This window comes from Eumetopias jubatus, unplaced genomic scaffold (assembly GCF_037043125.1).
Source record: "Eumetopias jubatus isolate StellerSeaLion01/CBP00866 unplaced genomic scaffold, mEumJub1_p1.0 scaffold_4, whole genome shotgun sequence".
In the NCBI taxonomy this organism is placed as follows: domain Eukaryota; kingdom Metazoa; phylum Chordata; class Mammalia; order Carnivora; family Otariidae; genus Eumetopias; species Eumetopias jubatus.
This window is the reverse complement of record NW_028274810.1, coordinates 90,519,967-90,536,773: the sequence shown is the minus strand read 5'-3', so window position 1 is coordinate 90,536,773 and position 16,807 is coordinate 90,519,967. Positions and strand designations below refer to the sequence as shown.

Here is a 16,807-nt window from a genome sequence, read left to right as displayed (position 1 = left end):
GACTCCAGTTTTCCTCCAAATCCACAATTCCGTGCCCTCAGGTTCTACAAATCTTAAGACTGCAGAAGACTAGGCTTTTAGTATTCCATAGCCTTCAGAGTCTATGATTCTCTCTGATTCTGAGATTCTTCTCTTCTATTTTCTTACGATCTAAGAGTCCCTGCCTGGGATGCTGAGAACGGAAATGCTAAGTCCCAGGGGCCCCACAGCCTCCCATGTCCTCCAGACTCAAATCCCCAACCCCAGGAGCCTACCCCAGCCCCCAGCCCCAGCTCTCCAGAATCTCTGCACTGCCCAGACTGGGGGTCTCGTGGGGCTGGGCTCACCATGCTGCAGAGACCCTGCTGGGCTTCCCGGCGCCCTGCACTCCACAGCAGTACTCAGTGACGTGCACAGTAAACCCAGTACGGGGGTTAAGGAGTGGAGTGCGGATTGCAAATGGCAGGGGCCTTTCACACCCAGGGTGGCTGCTGTGGGCACCCCCCCCCCCAGGGTTTTCAGTCTCTCACCCTGTTCTGGATGGAAACTCGGAAACACAAACCCGGGATCCCTGTGGTCCAGCAGTGGGATGGTGAGGGCCAAGGGCTTAGCTTTCTGGGCACAGACTGGACACTGTGGTCCAGTCTGATGCTACCTCTGCCGTTAGGGAGCTCTCAGAGGCTGGAGAAGGCCATGACCTTACCCCTGTGGACCCCCCAAAATATCATGGGGGAGTCCCAGCCCTCCCCTGGCCTGATGGGGGTTTGGGGCTGGACCAGCCCAGATAACTGCCCTCTGCTGCCACCAGTCACTCTCTGCTCCCCAGGGCCACCCTCGGCACCGGTGAATCTCATCTCCAGTGTGAACGGGACATCCGTGACCCTGGAATGGGCCCCTCCCCTGGACCCTGGCGGCCGCAACGACATCACCTACAACGCGGTGTGCCGCCGCTGCCCTTGGGCGTTGGGCCACTGCGAGACCTGCGGGAGCGGCCCTCGCTTCGTGCCGCAGCAGACAAGCCTGGTGCGGGCCAGTCTGATGGTGGCCAACCTGCTAGCCCACATGAACTACTCCTTCTGGATCGAGGCCGTCAACGGTGTGTCTGACCTGAGCCCCGAACCCCGCCGGGCGGCTGTCGTCAACATCACCACGAACCAGGCAGGTAGGCGGAGAGGCTCTGTCCCGCAGCTGCCCCGGCTCTTGGCCCTGGTACGATCGAGTGCTATCACGGGTTCGCTGTGGCCTTCCGGGCGGGGGCCTGTCTCTCCTGGCCCTGCCTTCCTCCCCAGGACTCGGAGCTCCAGGCTCTCCACGCCCTTAGAAGAGTAGAACATATCCTGTAGGTGGGAGGAAGCCAACCAGGTCAGAGACAGGCTGGCCCGGCATTCATAGGTTCCAGAACTTTCTCTCTGCCTCTGTTTCTTCCCTGGTACAATGGGAATAATAGTACCTGCCTCGGGTACTAGGATGAAGCTTAAGTGAGAGAAATGAAAATGCTTAGCCCGGCACCTGGCCCAAGGTACATGCTCCATAAATGTCATTAAAAAATAAAATCACTCCGCTTATCATTTTCCAGAACACCTGCCACTGCTGCCCCTGGGATGGATTTAGTTGCACTGGTTTGGACAACAGCCGTTTATCTCTGGGTTCCTAGCCAGTTGTTGGGCTGAGTTCAGCCCCTGGAGCCCCTCTCTTGCCCAGTTCTCGTGGGTCCTGCCTGTCAAGTGACGGCCCAACCCAAGAACCCACCACGGCAGCTTCGCCATCAACAGCCACCCCAGCACACGTCTAGGACTGCTGTGGCCCGCACCCCGTCCCTGGCCCAACAGAAACCTCACCATGTCACAGAGGAGGAGACCAAGGCTCTGTGTCACCACATAGGAAGTGGCAGAGTTGGGATTCGAACCCAGGTCTGTCTCGTCCCCAAGTGAAAGGGGCCTCCCAACTGTGAGCCCAGGGCACCCCCTCTCTGATGCCAGGGCTTCACCCACTCAAGGGACTCTCATCCAACCAACGTTTGTAGGGCACCCACAGAGTGCCCAGCCTTGTCCCCAGGGCTGGTGACACGGTGGGAATAGGCCTGTGTGTCTGGTGCTTGTGGCCCTGCCCTTGCCCACTGGTCTCCAGGGAGATGGGGGCGGGTGGCTGGCTGGCGGGGGGGAAGGTGGAGTCCAGAGCCCACCACCATTTCTGACACCATCAGTATGATTCATCATGAAGAGAAAAACCCTCCCTTGAAGGCACGCTCCCTTCTAGCCACCAGACCCGTTCTCTTCCCAGGGAACCTTCCTGAAAGAGCTGTCTGTGTGGCTGTCTCTGTGTCCTCTCTCTGTGAGCCTCTTCAGGCAGCTCCAGTCAGGCCCATTTCCCCAGCTGTCCACTGAAGCTCAGTGTCCCCACCTGGCCACGCGCGGTGTGGGAGAGAAGTGGGGTCTTCTCTCCCCGGTCTTTCCTCCCTCGTGGAACACTTTTGTCTTGCCCGCATGCCCTGCCCTTCTCCATCCCTGCCAGCCCCTCTTCTCGAAACAGCCTCGGAAGGCTGGAGGACCCCACGCTTGTCCCGGACCCTCCTCTCATCCCTATTCAGCGGGGCCATCTTTTCTGAGTGACCTTATCAGGGCCCATGGCTAGGAACCCCACTGTCATGCTGACATTTTGTCACCAGCCCAGACCTCTCCCCTAAGGACCCGCCTCTGGCACCCCCAGACCTGCACCTCCCACAGCCCTCCCCCAGGACACGGCACCACTGTTCGTGGGGTCGCTCAAGCCCCAAAGCGCGTTGTCGTCCGGACTCTCCCTCCCTGTCTCTGTACCACGTCCACCCACCTGCCAGGCCCACGGGGCCTCCCTCCAGGTGACCATCTCCGCTTCAGCCTCCTTCCGATCCATCTCTCTGAGCTCAGGCTGCCATAACAAAATACCACAGGTTGGGGGCTTAAACCACAGAAATGTATTGATCACAGTTCTTGAGGCTGGAGGTCCAAGATCAAGGTGCTGGCCAATTTGGTTTCTGGTGAGAACCCTCTTCCTGCCTCCTGGCTGTATCCTCACAAGGCAGAGAAAGAGAGAAGTCCAGTGTCTCTTCTAATAAAGGCACTAATCCCACAGCGAGGACCTCGCCTGCATGACCCTATCTACACCTAATCATCCCCCTAAGGCCCTGACAACAAATACTATCAAGTCGGGGGTTAGGGCTTCAGTGTATGAATTTGGGGAGGGGACACAGTTCAGTCCACAGCACATCCCCACCCCCATCCTGTGTTGTCTGGACAACCCCAGGAGCCTGCTCCCCCTCGCCCCATGTTGCTGTCTCACACCACGTCCTGAATGAGCTTTAAAAGTGTAAGTGAGGTCTGGTCACACGTGAGCCCTTTACCAGCTTCAGCCTGAGTTCAGATCCCATTGAGACCCTCCCAGGGCCAGGCCAGGGCGCACCCATGCCACCCACCCCGCCCGCCTCTCCATGCTCACCCACCTCCTCTCGCTGGGCTCCCTCCCTTGCATCCACACGGGCCTTTCGTCCCTCTGTCCATCTCTTGGAGCCACTGAGCCCTTCCGTGCCTTGGCCTTTTCCGTCAGAGCGACTGGCTCCTCTCTGTGATGTTGGGTGGCTGGTTCCTTCAGTCCTCAGTTCCGTCATCCCTGCCTTGGGGAGGCCCAACCTGACCACCCCAGCTAAAATGGCCCGGTTTCCCCCAGCCCCCTATGCATACAAGGTCTGCTCCATCACATGCCATGCTTTTTTCCTGTCCCTCCTGTGATTACGTATCGATTCGTCTTCTTATTTACTTTCTGTCTCTCTATAGATCATAAGCTCCTTGAGGACTGCCTTGGTCACTATGGATCCCCAGGTCCTAGTGGACCACAATGCATGTGGAAGGCATTCAGGAATTCTGGGAGGGGGGGGGCTGGGGCAGACAACAGCCCTGAGCAAATGGGTGAGGTCTGGCCTCAGGGACTGCAGGGCCTCCCCTCTCCTTCCCCTTCCCCTCCCCTCCCCTCCTCTCTGGCCCCCTTCTCTACAGCCATCTCCTCCTTGGAGCCGCTGTGGTCCCCCACCCTGTTTCCCTCCCACCTCTGTGCTCTGGTCCCCTCACACAGCACCTCTTGCCTTGGAAGTTCTTTGTTTTTTAAGGGGCATCCACATGTTGCTGGCAGTATCTGATCCTCACCTCCTCCGGGCAGGTGGCGCTGCTCTCTTCCCTTTCTGGATGGGGAAACTGCCACCCCAGACAGTAATGGTCCCAGCCAGCCAGAGGAGGCCGGGTTGTGACCCAGGCCCGATGCCCAGGCTGATGGGGGCCCGGTACCACACCCTCCAACTTAACTCTGGAGTTACTTCTTTCATTTTCACATCAAAGTCACCCAGCAACATTTGGTGGGCACCTACCCTGTGTAGCCCCTGTCTTCAGGGAGCTCCAGGTGTATGGGGGGTGCAGGCGGGGATAGGATGCCCAGAGAGGGGGACAGGGGAGGTATTGGGCAGAGTCAGCGTGGCTGCACCCAGCTGTATCTGGTACCTTCCAGCAGACTCACCTCGGGAGTAGGTGCAGTGAACGCAGGAGGGAGGGAGGGAATGGGTGACTCAGTCACTGTGTGAGGGGGTGAACGGGTGACCTGGTGTGACAAAGGAATCCTGGGGCTCAAGTGTGCCCAGCTCATGGCTCTTCCGCGAGTATCAGAGCTGCCGCCGTCCTACCCTCCAAACCCAGGCAGCGAGGACACGGGGTCCGTCCTTCTTCCTCCCTCCTTCCTCTCCCTCAGGTACTCCTGAGAGCCTGTCCCACCCCAGGCCCTTGGTGATAGAGATATCCGGTGATGGGGCCCCAGGGCGGCAAGAGTGTCTGCTTGACAGGGGCTGGGGGGAGGGGGAAGGTCCAGCACTCTTCCAAGGGATGGGCCTGGCCAGAGAGAAGGCGGAGGCAGTGAAAGCTGGGGGAGTCCGGCCTCGTCTGGGTCAAGGTAGCCCCAGCATCCTAGAGCAGAGCTAGGCTGTGCCACCCCCAGGGGGGCGACCAGAGCGGCCGCCCGGTGATTTGCTAGGAGGATTGGAGGGTGCCGACTCCCCTGGACGGGGGTGGGGGCGGGCAGGACAGTTGGCAAGGTGAGCACAGCCCAAGCCGGCATCCCTGGGACAGAGACCAGTCTCCGTTATCCCCGATCCACCCATCTGACGGCGGCTGACCTCCGTCCCCTAGCCCCGTCCCAGGTGGTGGTGATCCGCCAGGAGCGGGCCGGGCAGACCAGCGTCTCTCTGCTGTGGCAGGAGCCAGAGCAACCCAACGGCATCATCCTGGAGTATGAGATCAAGTACTACGAGAAGGTACCAGTGGGGAAGGGCGGAAGGGGGAGGGGAAGCAGGCGGGAGGACCCTGGACTGACCACCCCTCTCCTGGGCAGGACAAGGAGATGCAGAGCTACTCCACCCTCAAGGCTGTCACCACCAGGGCCACCGTCTCAGGCCTCAAGCCGGGCACCCGCTACATGTTCCAGGTCCGAGCCCGCACGTCCGCCGGCTGCGGCCGCTTCAGCCAGGCCATGGAGGTGGAGACCGGGAAACCCCGTGAGTGCGGGGAGCGGGGAGGGCGAGGGAGCCGGGCCAGGCCAGGCGCCGGGGGCCCTGGTGGCCGAGCTGGTGCCTGTGCTGGAGTGGCATTTTTACAGGTGAAACACTGAGACTCAGAGAAGGGAGGAGACTTGCCCAAGGTGACAGAGCCAGGGACAGCCCACCAAACACTGGCTGTCACTGAGTTATCAGTGAGTCTGGCCGGCATCATGGTGCCCTCTGCCAACAAGATCACTTATACTTGTCCTAGAGACCCTCCAGTGAGTTGCCATTATCCACATCCCCATTTCACAGATGAGGAAAATGAGGACCAGAGCAGTAAAGTGAATCGGCCAAGGTCACCCAGCAGAGCAGGATTTGAACCTGGTCAGTCTGGGGACAAATTCCGTGCCCCTTCCCCAGTCTCCTCCTGCCCCAGGCTCCAGAACAGTGGTTCTCACAGCACGGGCTGGGACCAGCAGCAGCACCTGGGGGGTATTGGAAATGCTGATTCTCAGGCCCTACCCCAGACTTTCTGATTCAGAAACCCTGGGGTGGGGGCCCAATAATTAAGGTTTTATCAAGGCCTCAGGATGATTCTGAGGCACACTCAAGCCTGGCAATGCCCTGCCCCCATCTCCAGCTTCTTGGAGTCTTCTCTAAGCTCTCCATACTGGGGGGCCCTCCAGGGCGTGGTGCTCGGATTGAAAGGTTCAAGGCCGAGTTGATGGTGTGTCTCAAGTGCTCTGAGGTCTGATACCTTGTTGAGACTGCCCAGCTCGGAATCCTGCCCAGCTCCATCCCATTTACTGTGTGGTCTTGAGTAAGTTCCTCAAGTCTCTGAACCTCAGTGTTCTTGTCTAAAAACTGAAGATAATACTAGGATCTCTTGTAATTGGGACTGGAACGTGCACCTCTCAGCACATTTGGCTTTGTTACTGTTTGGACAACAGGCAGGACAGGCACATTACAGGTGGAAAACACAGGCTCAGAGAAGTCTAGAGCCTCTCTGGGGCTCACACAGTCCCGGAAAGTGCTGACACCGGGGTGGGAGCCGGGAAGCCTGCAGCAGCAGGGTCTTGAAGGGGCAGCTTAGTAGAGGGGAAGGTGGGGGCAGAGGAGGAGGCGGCCTGTGACCCTGACCCAGGGCTGACTCACAGCTGAGGATGCTGCCAACCGGGTCCACCCGGGAGAGCCACCAGATCCCTGGGCCTGAGAGGCCGGTTCCCCCACCCTGCTCTCCCCCAACTAGGGCCCCGCTACGACACCCGGACCATTGTCTGGATCTGCCTGACGCTCATCACGGGCCTGGTCGTGCTTCTGCTCCTGCTCATCTGCAAAAAGAGGTGGGTGGTCCTGGTCTCCAGCCACCCCAAGCCCCTCCTCTGGGGCGCTGTGTCTCCAGCCTGTCCCAAGCCCCACCAAGACAGTGGTCCCCTTGCACCTAGGGCTGGGTTCACTTCCGGGTATACCTGTTCTTCTTTCCTCCCACGTGGAACACGTTTGTCTTGCCTCCATGCCGTGCCCTTCTCCATCCCTGCCAGCCCGTCTTCTCGAAACAGCCTCGGAAGGCTGGAGGACCCCACGCTTGTCCCGGACCCTCCTCTCATCCTTATTCAGCTGGGGCCATCTTTTCTGAGTGACCTTATCAGGGCCCATGGCTAGGAACCCCACTGTGATGCTGACATTTTGTCACCAGCACAGACCTCTCCCCTAAGGACCCGTCCCCGGCACCCCCAGACCTGCACCTCCCACAGCCCCCCCCAGGACACGGCGCCACTGTTCGTGGGGTCGCTCAAGCCCCAAAGCCCGTTGTCGTCCAGACTCTCCCTCCCTGACTCCGTACCACGTCCACCCACCTGCCAGGCCCACGGGGCCTCCCTCCACGTGACCTCCTCCACCTCATTTAATCCTGTGATGCGGACATTCTGGTGTCACTTTGCAGGTGAGCTAGTTGGGGATCAGAGAGGTTAGGCCTCTTCTGCCAAGTAGATGTCAGAACTGGGACAGGAACCCAGGTCTGTAAAAACTAAAGTCATTGTTCCCTCCCCCACTCCATCCCAGAGAGAGGTGGAGATAGGACACTGTGCCTCGTGGGGGCTTAGGAGCCCAGTCAGCAAGGCCTGGAAACATCGTCCTGTACATGGAGACACGGGCCCAAGGAAGGGAGGGGGCTGGCCAAGGTCACACAGTGTTATAAATACCAGAAGCCTCCTGTCCCCACCCCCGAGGGTGGTTTCATGTAAAATGGGGCTTATGGTGTGTAGACTGCTGTGCGGGCCAAGTGCACTTGACTTTGTAAACTGTAATTGTCAGAGATGTCACCATCCAGCTGGGTTGAGAGCCTTAAGGGGGGGGACTCCCCTAGGAGGGAGGAGTTCTGATCTGTCCCCGAACGGGGGTCAGGGCTGAGGCTAGGGCTGCCGTCCACAGGCACTGTGGCTACAGCAAGGCCTTCCAGGACTCAGACGAGGAGAAGATGCAGTATCAGAACGGGCAGGGTGAGTGCAGGGGCCCAGGCACATGGGGCAGAGAGGAGGTCATGATGGGAGCCAGCACCGGTCTGGGGAGGGGACAGGTGGGGAGGAGCAGGGTGCCCACGGAAAAGATGAGAGCCCCGGAGATAGACAGCAGGATGTCAGAAACCCGAGACCTCAGAGGCAGAGTGCTATTCACCCTTACTGGGTTGGCAGACCCCACCAGGGATGCTAGAAACCCTCTGCCCGGGGAAATGCACACATTTGTGCACTCACACACAGTTTTGCCTACAGTTTGGGAGGGGGCATGTCATATACTCTTGGATAATAACCCATGCTACAGAGAACTTTCCCAGGACCCTGCGGAGACCCCAGAAAACGAGGCAAATAGGAGAGAGCCTACCTCCATGCCTCATGTCTGTGCCCGTGGTAGACATTAGTATTAATCATGGTACCGATTCTCAGTGAGCTTCGTGCAGCTTCGGAATCCTTCTTAACCCAGTTTTCTAAAGAACTACTTTCAATCAAATTTGGAGTTTGTGATGAAAACGTTTTTGCTACATTTCTACCCCAGAGCAATTTAAAAAGACCTTAAAGACTCTAGAAGTGACCCCCAAAAAACGACAGACGTGCTCAGAACTCACTGGAGACCCCAAAGTCCCCTAGAGACCCCATAGCTCGTCCACAGAGACTCCATTTTCACTTGGGAAGCCCGTATTGGGCACCTACTGTTTTGCCGCCACAACCTGAGCTTCCTGGGGACGCTCCTTACTCTCCACACGCCACCCCAGACCTACCCCAGGCCCACGGAATGCTGCGAGAGACAGTCTCCTGCGTCCCACTGATGGCTCCCTCTCCTGGCCCCTCAGCACCCCCACCTGTCTTCCTGCCCCTGCACCACCCCCCGGGGAAGATCCCGGAGCCCCCGTTCTATGCAGAACCCCACAATTATGAGGAGCCAGGCCAGGCGGGCCGCAGTTTCACCCGAGAGATTGAAGCCTCCAGGATCCACATCGAGAAAGTTATCGGCTCTGGTGAGCCTTGGGGGCTGTGAAGGTGGGGACAGCACAGAGGGGTGCCTGGGGGAGGGGCGCCCAGAACAAGGGCAGGGGGGATCACGGTGTACCTGCTGGGGAAGGGGGGAGTGCCAGGGTCCAGGTGCAGAGCGGAGGGTCCCACAGCCTTCCCTTGCCTGCCCCACTCGGGGCCCACAGGGGAGTCCGGGGAAGTCTGCTGCGGGCGGCTGCGCGTGCCGGGGCAGCGGGACGTGCCCGTGGCCATCAAGGCCCTCAAAGCCGGCTACACTGAGAGACAGCGGCGGGACTTTCTGAGTGAGGCGTCCATCATGGGTCAGTTTGACCACCCCAATATCATCCGCCTTGAAGGTGTCATCACCCGTGGTAGGTGCCAGGCGAGGGCAGCCTCACCCTACAAGGTCCCTCCTGCCCCAGGACGGAAGTCTGGATCCATCCATCCCTGGGCCACTGTGCTCTGCCCCTGCCCTGCCCCTGTCCCCCCTCCACGCCCCCCGGCTCAGGTCCCCGGCTGACTTGGTTGGGGAGGGGGGCCAGAGCCTGGGACCCCAGTGGGAACCCTAGAATCCCTGAACCCCTCCGTGCTGGCCCACCTCTTTGCAGCTCATGGAGGGGCCAAGTTCCTGGGGTCTCCAATCAACAGACCTGATCCCCTCACCAAGAGCCACCCCCTCCTTCTACCCCTCCCCAGGCCGCCTGGCAATGATTGTGACCGAGTACATGGAGAACGGCTCTCTGGACGCCTTCCTGCGGGTGTGTGCCCCACCCTGCCTTCCCCGTGGGTTGGGAGGGGGGAGGGAAGTTCAGTCTGGGTGATGGGAGATAACGTGAGGCCTCCAAACACCCGCAGGAGCTTGGACCCAGTGGACCTGGGGTAGGGGAGTGAGGGTTAGGGAGGGGTCTTAATCAAATTGCCTTGCAGCCCCCCTTCACATGAAGGGCCCTCTGCAGCATGGGGTCCTCTGCCCTGCACACAGGCTAAGAGGGGTGCCTCTGTGGAGACCCAGTGCCCCAGCCAGCTGGGAGACATGGCGGGTGTGGTGGAAATGGTTAGCCTCCAGCCCCTGCCCTGCCGTTTATTTGCTGAGTGTTCAGGTGCAGGGTTTTACCTCTCTGGGCCTCCATTTCTCCTTCTGCAAAATGGGTAAGAAGTCATCACAGCCCCACCCTCCTCTCAGGGTCACTATGAGCGTAAATGAGACCATGAGAAGGAGCTGAAACAGGAACGTGCTTCATAAGAAGTGAAGATACTTTGCAAGCGGCGCAGAGCCTTGCTGAAGCCCAGCCATGTTCCCCTACAGACTCACGACGGGCAGTTCACCATCATGCAGCTGGTGGGCATGCTCAGAGGCGTGGGGGCCGGCATGTGCTACCTCTCGGACCTGGGCTACGTCCACCGAGACCTGGCTGCCCGCAATGTCCTGGTTGACAGCAACCTGGTGTGCAAGGTGTCCGACTTTGGGCTCTCCCGGGTGCTAGAGGATGACCCTGACGCGGCCTACACCACCACGGTGCGTGGTCCCCCCGCCTTCCAGTGGGACTGAGGTGGGCTCCCCCATACGTAGTGAAGTGAAGCTGGAAGTGTCGGGGTTGCCAACTTCAACTACCTCTTCTCTGCACCTCGGTTTCCCCCTCTGGGAATTGGGACCCCCCCCTTCCCACCTTTCCTGTATACTGGGTGGCCTGGAGAGACACCAGGGCTGGTCCCCACTGTCACTCACTCTCTGGGAGGTTTTGGGAGGGTCGGTGTCTGTCTGAATCACAAATCCACTCCGCATCTGTCTGTAAGGATTGGCTAAACACTAGTGTCTGCAGAACCTGTTCCATAGAGATGCGGGCTTCTCGAGAGAAGCCTTCGGGGCAGGAGGCTGAGTGGGCCGGGGCTCGGGCCTGCCCACCCTGCCTCAGTGAGAACCTTCCCTCGGGGTCTGAGCATCCAAGCATCTGAGCATCTGGACGAGGTTTCCCTTAGAGAAAGGATTTTGTGACAAAAACAGAAACAAACAAGAAGGAAAGGAAGGAAGAGCAGTGACATAGTAAGCAAGTCGTGTCCCACGGGCTTCGTCCCTTGTCGGGGCATCAGCCTGTTAACTGGCGCTTACTGAGCAGCTACTATGTTCCAGGCACGCCACACACTTCCTTCGCTCAGTCTTCAAAACAGCCAGGAGTGCAGGTCCCCCAAGCAGAACAGGAGCTCTAGGCGGCGTGGAGGCCATGGCTCCGCTCTTGGGCTGCCGGGTTCCCAGCCCTGACCCAGCGCTCAGCTCCCCGCCTCGGGCTGGGGAGAAGCCCTCAGGACTTGTGTGTGTCTTGCAGGGAGGCAAGATCCCGATCCGCTGGACGGCCCCCGAGGCCATCGCCTTCCGGACCTTCTCCTCGGCCAGCGACGTGTGGAGTTTCGGTGTGGTCATGTGGGAGGTGCTGGCCTACGGGGAGAGGCCCTACTGGAACATGACAAACCGTGACGTGAGTCCGGGACCCCGGCTGGGCAGAGGCCACGTGGGACGTCAGAGGGGGCGGGCGGCCTCCAGCCCAGCATTGTGCTTGCCCCCCCCCAACCCCAGGTCATCAGCTCCGTGGAGGAGGGATACCGCCTGCCGGCGCCCATGGGCTGCCCCCACGCCCTGCACCAGCTCATGCTCGACTGCTGGCACAAGGACAGGGCCCAGCGGCCTCGCTTTTCCCAGATTGTCAGCGTCCTCGATGCCCTCATCCGGAGCCCTGAGAGTCTCAGGGCCACTGCCACTGTCAACAGGTGCCCGGGGCCCACCCCAGCACTGCCCAAGCCCAGCTGCTCTCCCAGCATTTCCCCAGATAAGGCCCAGACTTAGTGTCAGCCCTAACAATCGGACCACACCTAGCCGGGGTCTCAAAGCCCTGACCTGCCTTGTCCCCTGACCCTTGTCAAGCCTGGACCCCTGACCCCTGCCTTACCTGGGCCCCTGACCCCTGTCCTGCCTGGGCCCCTGACCCCTGAGCTTCCTGGGTCTCAACCTGGTCCTGCCTGAGCTTTCCTCAGGCCTCTCCTTTTCAGGCTTGGGGCTAGCTTGTCAGACCCTTTGTCCACTACTGAGCCTGCATGGAGGCTGAGAGTGGCTAGTACCAGGGTCCCTGAGGAGGGCAGAGGCCCTGGCAGGCCACTTACCAAGGGCCCCTGTGCCTCAGGTGCCCACCCCCTGCCTTTGCCCAGAGCTGCTTTGACCTTCGTGGGGGCGGGGGTGGCGGCGGGGGCCTCACCGTGGGGGACTGGCTGGACTCCATCCGCATGGGCCGCTACCGGGACCACTTCGCCGCCGGCGGGTACTCCTCCCTGGGCATGGTGCTGCGTATGAATGCTCAGTGAGTGAAGGGTCGGGTGGTGCCCGTGGGGGTGCGGACAGGGGAGGAGGGCAGGGGACCAGAGGCAGGGCCACCGAGGAGGTTGGAAGCTCCAGGGAATGGGTCTGCCCCGGCCCCATGGTTCCCGGCCTCCCAGGCCGACCGGGTCAGCACCACTCTTCCTTCACAGGGACGTGCGTGCCCTGGGCATCACTCTCATGGGCCACCAGAAGAAGATCCTGGGCAGCATCCAGACCATGAGGGCCCAGCTGACGAGCACGCAGGGGCCCCGCCGGCACCTCTGACCCAAGGCCAGTAGGGCCCGGGCAGCAACTAAAGCAGACCCGGGACATGTCGGCCATCAGAGGACTTGCAGGGTTGGCGGGGGGGGGGTCAGGTAGCCCCCCAAGCCTCTGTCCCTCCTCTCAGGTGCCAAGATCTCCACCGCAGGACCTGGACTCAGCAGGGGTCAGGCTGCCTGGGAAGGGGCGTTCGGTGCCCAGCTTGGCTGCGACATCTGCCCCCAGGGCGGAGGGGCTTCTCTTCCCCAGAGGCTGGGGCCTCAGTGACATGGAGCCTGACAGAGACGTCACTCACCTGCCTCTGTGTGTGTGCGTGTGTGTGTGTGTGTGTGTGTGTGTTCATGTGTGTGTTCATATGCTGTAGGGATGTGTTTTCATGAGGTCGTGGGAGCCTTTGTGAACATTTGTGACCATGTGTGCGTGTCCACCCATCAGGTCCGAGCACGGATGTGTGCTTATGGCGTGCATGCTTTTCCATAATGGCGGGGGGCACACGTGCGTGACCATGGATGAATGAGGACGTGTGTCACAGGCCTGTGAGCACAGAACTTGGTGTGACGCTGCCCACTGAGTATGGGCCCAGGCCCCAGCACCCACAGGGACTAGGGAGAGGCTCATGCCCACCTCCCCCCACACCTGGAGGCTGGAATTAGGGGCCACTTTGGAACTGCACCAGCACCAGGCCCACCCTCATTTCAGCCCGGGTGAGCCCTCCCCCGGCTCTATCTCAGGTCTGAGCCCTCCCTCTAGCAGTTAGGGGGCCACCTGCAGCCTCCACCTGGCTCCCACCACTGCTTCCACAGGAAAACAGGGTTCCCGGCCAGCCCCTCTGGCTGCCTACTGTGTAGACATCGCTGTAGAGTACACAAGATGCCCTCAGCTGGACTTGGCTGCCTGGTCAGCGGCCAGGGCCATGAACTTCCCTCTGGGCCCCAATGCCCCTCCACATCCCAGGGCTCCTCACTTGGAAGACCCTCTGCCAAGCTCTCGCTGCCCAGCCCTGGCCTGTGCCCCTCCCTCCTCAATCCTAAGATCAGGGACCATAAGATCCCAGCTTTTCAGCCCCACGTCCACCCCCTCTTGTGCCACCTGAGGAGACCAAGACCTAGAGAGGGGGTGTGCCTTGTCCAAGGTCACAGCAAGGTCAACAGGGCTGAGGCCGCCTGCCTCCCAGCCCAGGGCTCTTTCCCCCACACACCATCCCACACTGACAGCTGTGGGTGAGAGGGGGCTTCGGAAGCTCCCCCACCCCGAGACTGACCCTCCCCTTTACGGCCCACCAGGGTATGTAAATATCTTTTTTCTACCATGCCAGAATATTTTTTCCTCACTCCTGACAATGCAAAAATGGTCTTCAAAGCACATAAAGAGCACCCAGGGTGAGAAAGCACCTTCCCAGGGGAAGCTTGGTGGGCGGGGCCCAAGGAACCCCACTGGGCAGGATGCCTTGTACCCCCTGCCGGCCCCAGAGGGAGGGGCAAGCCCAGCTCCCCACCCCCTGCCCAGCCCTCCCCCCAGCCAGCACAGCTGTTCCGCAGAGACACCAGCACTGAGCCCCCCCTTCCTCCTGCAATAATTTGGGGAGTCTCAGCCCCGCCTAGGTGCTGCGGCCAGCTCTCTACACCTCTATATATTATATTACTATATAGCTGAGCTGTTCTTCCTTCCTATGGAAGTCGGAAACATGGTCAGGACACGATCCAGGGAGGACCCTGTCTGCCTCCCGCCCCCACCCCACTCTCACCCAGTTCCTGGTCTCTGATCCTCACAGTCAGGGTGGACATGGAGGGCCCGGCACTTGCAAAAGTGTGGCCCCTGCCCCAGGCGTGAGGTACCCTTGGGGTCCCAGGGATCTGCTTCTCTGTGGTCTTCATCCTGAGTCTTGAACTTGCCCACAATGAGAATAAATTCTGCCTCATTCTGCCTCATCTTTGCCTGTGTCCCCCATTTTCTTCCCATCCTTTCAACCTCAACATCACCTGGTAAGAGAGCAGCCTTATGCTGTGCACCTACTGTATGCATCCCATACATTTTCTCTGCTCTGATGAGAAGACAGGAGATAGGATTCATGCACCCATTTTATATATGGGGAGGCTGAGTCACAGAGGTCAAGTCACCTGAAGTCAAGTTTGGGGGATGCTGAGCCAGGACCCTGGTTTTTCCAACTCCAAAGCCCATGCTTTGCTAGGAAGCACCCCCACAGGCCCCAAATTCTCTCTTTCAAGATGTGCAGATGGTGCTTAACACTGGAGCATGGTTGCTTGCAAGCGGGCATTGCCCTTGCCTCAAGTGCTCTTATGGAAGAAAGATCTCCTCTGGAGGAGGAACACATGAGGAAGGAGCATTTCATAAGAACAACTTCCTTGGGACCAACGGGTCCGTTGAGAGACCTGTGTGCTGTGGGCAGGGGAGGGATGCAAGCACCTGCTATAGTGACATCAGGGGCTGAGGACCCATCTCTGTTCTGGGGGGAGGGCACACAGCAGGAGCCAGGGCAGCGGCATCGGGGGCAGAGCAGAACCTGACTGTGTCCATTTGGGGAAGATGCCCCTGGGGATCCTACTGATGAGCAAGCAAATGATTTCCAGCAGCTCGTCAAGCTGAGGGAAGAATCTTCACTCCTGCACCTCCCTCAAATTGGAAACGTAGACCAGGGAGAAAACATTTTACTGTGTTCCCTTCATTGTCTCACTAATAATGCCAGCAGCCCTGTGAGATTGGTAATATTGTCTCCATCTTACAGTTGGGCACAAGCATGCTCAGAGAGGCCAGTGTCCCAACTGGCAGAATGACCATGTTAAGCTAGAACTGTCTGATTTCTAGCCAGGTGTGTTTCTGCTGAAACTCTAAACTCTGCTCCAGGCCTCCTCCCCGTGGGACTAGCCATTTCCTATGAGGAAGAACCTGTTACTACACACTTCCTTCCCTAAGGGAAGGAATCGTCAGGGCCTCTGGAGCACCTGCTATGTGCTGGGTGACACTGGGGGATACAGAGATGAAGGCAGACTCTTCAGAAGCCGAAACTAGGTGGAGGAATGGAATGCACAAGAGTGGCTCCCCAGCCAGACTGCTATGCCAAGTGTCCGGGAAATGGGGCACACAGAAGGATTAGAGGAAATTAGAGGAGAGAAAGCCTAGAGGGCCAGGGCTATCACCAAGGACTTCCTGGAGGAGGAAGCATTCAGCTGGGCATTGAAGGATGAGAAGGATTTGGAGGTTCATTTCCCTCGTGTGAGGATGGATGCAGAGAAGAGGAAGAATAATAGCCAGAAAAGAAGCAATAGGGTTCCTGTCTAGGAAGCCCTGCTATCATAAAGTCAGCTAGCCCCCTCCAACTTAATCTATACATTATATTTCCAATAAAATTTGCAGTGGAGTTTTCTCTGCAACTTGACAAGGTCATCCCAAAATGTATGTGGAATAATAACCTAGAATAGCCAAGACAATTTTGAAGAAGAAAAAAGAGGAAGAGGAAAGCAACCTCACCCTACCAAATGTCAATAATTACTATACAGCTCTAATAATTAAGATAGTTTTATTTGGTTCTGGGAATACAGAAACAGTTAAAAAGAACAGAGAATAATAATGCCTAGGGATGGATCCAAATATATATGAGAGTTTGAAACATGACAAGGGGCAAAGGATTGTCTAGTTAATGGGTGATATTAGGACAATTAAATACCCCCATGGAAAAAGATAAAATTGGATCCCTGCTCATACCACTCACAAAATAAATTCCAGGTTGATTAAGGTTTAAATGTAAAGAGCAGACTATAAAACTTTCAAAGGAAAACAGGAAGATAACTTTATAACCTTAGAGCAGAAAATAAGACACAAAAAAGCACAAATGATAAAGGAAAACAATGTTAAACCTTATTTCAATCAAATTGGAAACTTCTACATGGCAAAAAAGAAATAGATTTGGTAGCGCCATGGCTGGGGGAATATTTGCAAGCTGTATAACCAACCAAGAGAGAATTCGTTTCCAAAACAAATTTTTTTTTAATTTCAAAGAATCAATTTACCAAAACATTTCAAAGCATAGGAAAGTGGGCAAAGATTCGAACACACAAATAAAAGAAGAAATTTGAATGGCCAATGAAGGTATAAAAGATATTCTCAACATCACTAGTAAACATGGAAATGCAAATT

General features: G+C 58.0%; 1 protein-coding gene across 2 annotated transcripts in view; it reads left to right on the top strand.

Moving 5' to 3' along the window:
* The window catches only part of EPHA8 (EPH receptor A8), a 33,693-nt gene extending 21,035 nt beyond the window's left edge, over nucleotides 1-12,658 (top strand). For both annotated transcript variants that reach the window (XM_088023033.1, XM_028090836.2), the window contains 13 exons: nucleotides 806-1,141; nucleotides 5,178-5,302; nucleotides 5,380-5,542; nucleotides 6,777-6,870; nucleotides 7,958-8,025; nucleotides 8,871-9,035; nucleotides 9,216-9,401; nucleotides 9,727-9,788; nucleotides 10,337-10,546; nucleotides 11,352-11,501; nucleotides 11,600-11,790; nucleotides 12,201-12,374; nucleotides 12,544-12,658. In XM_088023033.1, the coding sequence (XP_087879159.1) occupies nucleotides 806-1,141; nucleotides 5,178-5,302; nucleotides 5,380-5,542; nucleotides 6,777-6,870; nucleotides 7,958-8,025; nucleotides 8,871-9,035; nucleotides 9,216-9,401; nucleotides 9,727-9,788; nucleotides 10,337-10,546; nucleotides 11,352-11,501; nucleotides 11,600-11,790; nucleotides 12,201-12,374; nucleotides 12,544-12,658 (2,039 nt within the window). The remainder of the gene's footprint in view (nucleotides 1-805; nucleotides 1,142-5,177; nucleotides 5,303-5,379; nucleotides 5,543-6,776; nucleotides 6,871-7,957; nucleotides 8,026-8,870; nucleotides 9,036-9,215; nucleotides 9,402-9,726; nucleotides 9,789-10,336; nucleotides 10,547-11,351; nucleotides 11,502-11,599; nucleotides 11,791-12,200; nucleotides 12,375-12,543) is intronic.
* Nucleotides 12,659-16,807: the final 4,149 nt, after the last annotated feature.